Below are 7,500 nucleotides of genomic sequence, written 5' to 3'. Positions count from 1 at the left end.
CAAGTTTAAACCCACTGCATCATTTTGCGAATCCTTATTGCCCTTTGCGATCTTTCCAATCCTCATCGCCCTTTATCATCTTTCTAATCCTTATCGCCCTTTATCATCTTTCCAATTATTATCGCCCTTTATCATCTTTCCAATCCTTATCACCCTTTATCATCTTTCCAATCCTCATCGCCCTTTATCATCTTTCTAATCCTTATCGCCCTTTATCATCTTTCCAATTATTATCGCCCTTTATCATTTTAAGAATCCTTATTGCCCTTTGTGATCTTTCCAATTATTATCGCCCTTTATCATTTTGCCAATCCTTATTGGCCTTTGTGATCTTCCCAATTATTATCACCCTTTATCATTTTGCCAATCCTTATCGGCCTTTGTGATCTTCCCAATTATTATCACCCTTTACCATTTTGCCAATCCTCATCGCCCTTTATCATCGTCCCAATTCTTATCGCGCTTAATTGATCATCTTCCCAATCTTCTCCCGAAAGCGGCGTATGGTTGCCTCAATGGCTAGGAAAAAACGGTGATACACGTAAAACCCCATTCGTGCAAAGACATGAGTTCCAGCCCATGAATGAAGAAGAAGAAGAATCTTCCTAATCTTTATCGCCCTTTATCATCGTCCCAATCCTTATCGCCCTTTATCATCGTCCCAATCCTTGTCGCCCTTTATCATCATCCTAATCCTTATCGCCCTTTATCATCGTCCTAATCTTTATCGCCCTTTATCATCGTCCCAATCCTTATCGCCCTTTATCATCGTACCAATTCTTATCGCCCTTTATCATCGTCCCAATTATTATCGCCCTTTATCATCGTCCCAATTCTTATCGCCCTTTATCATCGTCCCAATTCTTATCGCCCTTTATCATCGTCCCTATCCTTATCGCTCTTTATCATCGTCCCAATTCTTATCGCCCTTTATCATCGTCCTAATCCTTATCGCCCTTTATCATCGTCCTAATCCTTATCGCCCTTTATCATCGTCCCAATTCTTATCGCCCTTTATCATCGTCCTAATCCTTATCGCCCTTTATCATCGTCCTAATCCTTATCGCCCTTTATCATCGTCCCAATTCTTATCGCCCTTTATCATCGTCCCAATTCTTATCGCCTTTTACCATGTTGCCGTGCAGCAAGCAGCAAGGGTCAGCCCTCAGGACGATGAGGAGGAAGGAACGCCGTCGTGGTCAGGCTCTATGGCCGGCTCGCACTCCGTCAAGGGCAAGGTCCACTCCACTCACGCCCCACTGACCTCCTCCAACGACAAGGTGCCCCGGAGTCTGTCCGGACACTTTGACTATTGGCCGGACCAGGTAGATTATGCGCAGGTCGCAACGTCCAGCGAAGGAGGACGCCTTCACCAATCGTCCACGGAAAACCTCCGTTCTCCAGCGTCAAACTCGGCGAATTCTCTCAGTCTTCCACCCAGTCATGTTCCTGTGGTGCCCAGGCCTGTCACGACCGAAGCGGTTGCACGTGATATGCAGTCCAAGCAAGAGGAACTCTCCCATGACATGCAGAAGCTAGTGTTAGACGAGGTGGGAGGAAAGAAGAAGCAGACCTCAACCCTCGGTGCGGGTAACTTCATGGAGAGTGATTCGGAGAATGAGAATGAGAGAACGATGACGAAGAAGTACGCTGACGCTGCTCAGACTTTGCCAACGAACAGCCGGGGCCTGCTAAGAGGGTCTTCCATGTCCACTTCCATCTCTGATTCCTCCTCCTCCTCCTCCTCCTTCTCCTCGGGACACAGTTTGTTGAATTCGTTTGACGTGGAACAAGACCCGCCGGGATATAGGGACGCTGTTCTCGCGGAAAGAAAGATCCAATCGTCTGTTCAAGTCCACAGAGCACTCCAGCCTCGACAAGGCTTTATGCTGGACAATGAGACCCAGCAATCGCTCGGAAAGTCATCATCATCTAAAGAAAATGAACTGTCTTCTCCCTCAGGAAGAAAAGGGGTTATCTCAGGTTCAAAGAAATCTCAGACAGTGGAGAAGAAAGGTTTAGAAAAGAGTGAAGCGGGGCGTCTTTTTACAACGAGAGAAGGACCTTGTGAAAGTCAGCTTCGGGACAGCAGGGGTTCTAGAGAGAACGAACGGACGTTGACGAACAGCGAGCATGGGCAGCTGAGACATCTCAGCGCTGGGGTTCGAGACACTAGCTCCAGTTCGTTAGAACAGAATGCTTCCAGCGTGGAATCTCCGTCTCATGGAGCGTACTCAGTGAGGTCCCCTGCTTCAGAAGAACTGTGGGATCTGAGGGAGTCCCCTATGGACTTCCCAACGGGTGTTGAAGAGAGAGAATCGCTTTCTCGATCTCGCTTGTTCCCCGGGAAACACAGGCCACAAGTTGAAAGACCGACGTCGCCTATGCCTGTTCCCCTTCAGTCTGACTCCGGTTTAAACACCGACGGCCTTGTGACAGTTTTCGGAAGAAGTCGCGAAACCTTGCCGAGATCAAGTTCTTCCCAAGAAGGCTCCCCTGCAAAGCGTTCCCTTTCACGAAACATTGAACACGAATCCAGGAGCGACGAATTGTCCACACAGTATCTCGACACGGACGACTTCAATGCCGAAGCTAAACAAGGCAAGAACAAGAAAAAGAAGAAAAAGAAAAAGAAGAAGCTGACAATTGACACTGGACACAAACCGGAAACGGAAACTAGTGAGATGCAACAAGACATGCAAAGTCAGTTATCCCCCCTCAGGTCTATAATGCGCCCCCAGCATAACTCGGAGCATCACGTGCATTGGCCAGACGCCTAGAATCTACAATGTCTTTTTAACTCTGTTAAAATGCTTTCATTTTCGTGTAAACCATTATGTAAACCATCACATATATCTCACGGCTTTTACAATAACAATAAAAAGAACAACACTTTATTGTCCGTTAAGATGAATACATTAAAATGATTTTTTTTCCAACAAATGTTACATGGGAAACGACCATCCCTCCATCAGAGACTGTAGATGTATACATCTGTGTACTCTGCAGGGTCTAATTACACCCCCGGTATAGGGGTGTGTATAGGATTCGGTCCATGTGTTTGTTTGTTTGTTTGTGTTCGCATATAGATCTCAGAATGAACGGACCGATCGTCACCAAACTTGGTGAAAAGGTTCTATACATTCCGGAGACGGTCCTTACAAAAATTGGGACCAGTCAAACACACGGTTAGGGAGTTATTGGTGGATTAAAATTATACAACGACTTATAGACGGACACCCCCGTTGGTCAAAGGGAAATAACCTTCTCAGTTGGTGGCAGTGAGAATGGTTATTTCCCTTTGACCAACGGGGGTGTTTTTCCTATCAGAGGAATTTCTTGTTACACTTGGAAGCACACAAAAAACACGGTCTGTCCACGCTTTGCCTGCAGAGTGGGATTTGTGTGTGTGCTGAATTCATGTTTCAAGCTGACACAAGTAGGTCAGTTTGCCATCGTTGATTGAGCCCGATTCTGACTCTGCGAAGATAACGCAAAGTCTTTTTACCGAAAATAAAGTGCAACAGTTTTGTACAGCGAGCTTCGTGAAGTAGACTTCGCGGAGTCGAATTCGCCCAATTAATATCAGTCTTTACACAGTTATTTATTCAATAAAACAAAATGTCCCCGCTTTGCATAGAAAGCAGCCAGGCTGCAGGATATTGGTATGTGTCCAAGTGGAAAAATTTCCTTAGCGCATGTAAAAGTCTTGACGGATCTGTAAAGGTTTACATGATGCTTTACACAGGAAAAACACTGTTTTCAGGCGAATTGAAGCTAAAGCCCGCTACTAACTACAGCCGAACCATTTCCCCTATTTTGAGTTGCAGCTGCAACGTTCGAGGTTCGCCGATTCACTCCTACAAACCTTGCAGCGCGTCACTGTAACCTCAGACGAACAAAATTTTCATTTGTTGAATATTTGTGTATCTTCATCCTTGAAGAAAGATAATAAATGGTGATATTTTTTGCTCATTTGACCCGGTGTCACCGAAACATTCGCTGCTAGTTAGTACACCGAACAAGGCACGGTTTAATTTAAGCCTAGTTCGGCTTGGTTCGGCTGTAGTTAGTAGCGGACTTATCACAATAGAGCTTTGCAAAGACTGATTATAGAAATCTACTGTATTTGGTTAAAGTATATTTTCCTTGTCTTTGTCCGATGCTACTATTCTGATATTTGTGGAAAGGGGACATAATTGTGTGCCCTGGCATTGCCCTTGAAAACTGCCTTTTTGCAATGTTCGTAAATTACGGTTTAACTTGCCATTGCGCTCATGGTAATATTAATGTGTATGCTTATTCGTTGTGCTTGTGTCTGAGAATCATTATTATTCCTTCGGCGGTACAATTCAAGGACACCCACAGCTAGTGTCCCGAATTACCTGTCTCTAGCCTGCGATGTGGTTATGTCCCTTGAACACAAAAATAAAGATCACACACACACACACACACACACACACACACACACACACACACACACACACACACACACACATACATACACACAATGAAAAGAAAAAGAAGAAGAAAGAAAAGAAGATTTTTCAAAGTCAAAATTACTGCTTTTCACAACGATTTTAACTCAGTTTCTCTGTCTTCAAAACTTGTTACCTTGCAACAACGACTTGAATGTTTGACATTATTCTTTTAAATTACCCCTTCACGGATATGTTTCGATGAAGAACGAATGGCTGTTTTGTGTGTTCGTGTTGCGAAGCGAATGACAGTTCCAAACGTATTACCACAATAATAAGTAATACTGAAACAAACTCACTTCTTTATTACTCCTACCATTAAGATAACCATTAAGATAACCATAAGATAACCATAAGATAACTAACCATAAGATAACCATAAGATAACAGGGCTGAGGTGCACGAAGCGAAACTGGGTACCACCCAAATAGGTGGTACACAGCCGCGGGGTCGGATTGGTTGAAATTGAGATTTGCTGTGATTTCAACCAATCAGACCTCACGGCTTCTTCCCATACAGTTGGATGGCATCCAGTTTCACTTCGAGCGCATTAACCCTGGAGATTTATTCCGCATACCTCCAACTTACTTTATTGCACACGTATGCATAGTTTAGAGCGCTTACCTCCCTTACTCTCTCAGGTCCTACCATAAAAGGTGGTCGTCTACATTTTTGCTTTTTTTCAATTATCTTATGGTTAGATTTCAATACAAAATTATGTCAAATGAGGAATGAACCATGGGGGAAAAAGTTATAGAAAAAAAAAATATGTAAAAAAAAAAGATTTTATTTTTGGGTAGCGTGACTCACGCTTCCAATATTTTGTTTTCTGTTTGCTGAGAACATGTGCTTTGCCTAAAAATACTGACCAATCAACTTCATGTCACTATGCTTATAGCCACGCCCAAACAAGTGCAGCAACATTTTGACACTGGAGCGCTGTCCACGCTTTTTTTTAAACGCACGAAATGCACGGGATTTGAGAGGAGTTTTGCGCTTGGCATTTTCCAAATAAGGATATCCTACTATGAGTACTACGCTGGAATACTACAATGAATTTTCAAACGGCTACACTGGCTTCGTCTTTCCTGATCGAAATGGGGTGTATTGTTGATATTTGTAGATAATAGACTTTGCATTTTAATGGTCAAATGGCGATTTCGGTATAAAAATGTAGACAAGGACCTTTAAGCCTTTATATGTGGGTAATTCTCTCTAGCAGTGTACCAGTAAAAACCATTTTACGAAGTTGACTTTTTTTAAATTTAATTTTTTTTTTTACTTAATTAACTGAGACATTTTAACCATACAAAATGATTTCATTAATAAGAACTGGTTCCATATATATCTTTGGTCTGCAGATAAAGAATTAGAAATACTTGCACATTTTGTTTGTCAACGTTCAGTAAATTGCAAGGGTTTTAAAGTACGCCAACTTCGTAACATGGAACCCAAAGTTTGTGACATGGATTAGAACACTAACAATTATATAAGAAAAGACAAAGATATATACTATGTTATTTTGTTGCATGTCTGTATCATTATCTAACTGGAGTACTACTGAAAAAAGTAAAGAGAATATTATACAGTCTAGTTGCTATTTAATATAAGTTATAATCATTTAATCAATCAATCAATCAATCAATCAATCAATCAATGAGGCTTATATCGCGCATATTCCGTGGGTACAGTTCTAGGCGCTCTGCAGTGATGCCGTGTGAGATGAAATTTTATACGGCCAGTAATTGCAGCCATTTCGGCGCATATTTACCTTTCACGGCCTTTTATTCCAAGTCACACGGGTATAGGTAGACAATTATTAACTGTGCCTAAGCAATTTTGCCAGGAAAGACCCTTTTGTCAATCGTGGGATCTTTAACGTGCACACCCAATGTAGTGTACACGGGGGGGAGTTCGGACACCGAAGAGAGTCTGCACACAAAGTTGACTCTGAAATAAATTTCCGCCGAACCTGGGATCGAACTCTCGCTGACAGCGGCCAACTGAATACAAATCCAGCGCGCTACCAACTGAGCTATATCCCCCCCCCCATTTTACAGGACTTAAAATGCATGTAACAAAATGGTACACATCAGGAGAATAACCCCTAAAGCTACCTTGTGCTCCAGGTATAATGTAGTTTTTGATACTTTACGATTGATAACGGAGGTACGTCCTCACAAGCAATATATCTGAACACTTATAAAGATGAAAACAAATGTATTTGGCTCAAAAGTTTGAATGTATGGATTGAACATTGGATTTTCCTTCTTTGAGCCATTTGACGTCAGATTCCGAAAAAAATCATAGGCCTATTATTAGGCGGATAGCCGAGACTACAAAATTATAAAAGGAATTCTAACTAAAATCGATCGATATATAAATGTTATTTGTATCTTTGACCAAATTATGACATTTTACACGCGGCCTTGGATGGAACACTTACTGTCTCGATCTTTGTAAAATGTCATATTTTGGTCAAAAATACAAATAATGTATATTATTCTGAAGGCTGTGAATATTTTAAGGTATTAAGAACTAAAAGTATTTTACAAATTGTGATTGTTTAATTGACTGTGATATCTAAAAATAAATTTTTAAATTTTTTTTTCCGTTTTGTATTCGCTTGTCTTTCTGTCGCATACGACCTGAATTAAGATATTAACCTGTTTGCAAGTATTTCCAAATGTAATGCTCGCAGTTCTCATTATTTTCTTCATGTAACATATCAAACTTTCACATGGCAAATGATCGTGCTGAAAACTTAATCACAATTGAATTGTATAAAGTAGTCTGTACATATACGTACCGTTTAAATTTGTTTTTAACATGTTATTTGTCCCCATCTTCAACTCGTATTTATTGATGGGTGATTCCCATGGAAGGTCTCACTGTCCAATGCTAAATTTTCCCTTTTAATATTGCAATAATTGTTTTTGTGTTTGAGGAAGTCGCAACTGTTTTTTTTAATTAATTAATTTATTTTATCCCTGGGCACATCCACACCTGACGGTTTGAATGC

The 7,500-nt window shown here is 41.3% G+C and overlaps 1 protein-coding gene across 2 annotated transcripts in view; it reads left to right on the top strand.

Moving 5' to 3' along the window:
* The window catches only part of LOC138958197 (micronuclear linker histone polyprotein-like), a 15,311-nt gene that overhangs the window by 7,673 nt on the left and 138 nt on the right, over positions 1 to 7,500 (top strand). For both annotated transcript variants that reach the window (XM_070329286.1, XM_070329285.1), the window contains one exon: positions 1,146 to 7,500. This exon is cut by the window's right edge and continues 138 nt beyond it. In XM_070329286.1, the coding sequence (XP_070185387.1) occupies positions 1,146 to 2,780 (1,635 nt within the window). In that variant the 3' untranslated portion in view covers positions 2,781 to 7,500. The remainder of the gene's footprint in view (positions 1 to 1,145) is intronic.

The sequence above is a fragment of the Littorina saxatilis genome, linkage group LG2 (genome assembly GCF_037325665.1).
Source record: "Littorina saxatilis isolate snail1 linkage group LG2, US_GU_Lsax_2.0, whole genome shotgun sequence".
Lineage (NCBI taxonomy): Eukaryota > Metazoa > Mollusca > Gastropoda > Littorinimorpha > Littorinidae > Littorina > Littorina saxatilis.
This window is presented reverse-complemented; position numbering and strand designations above follow the sequence as displayed.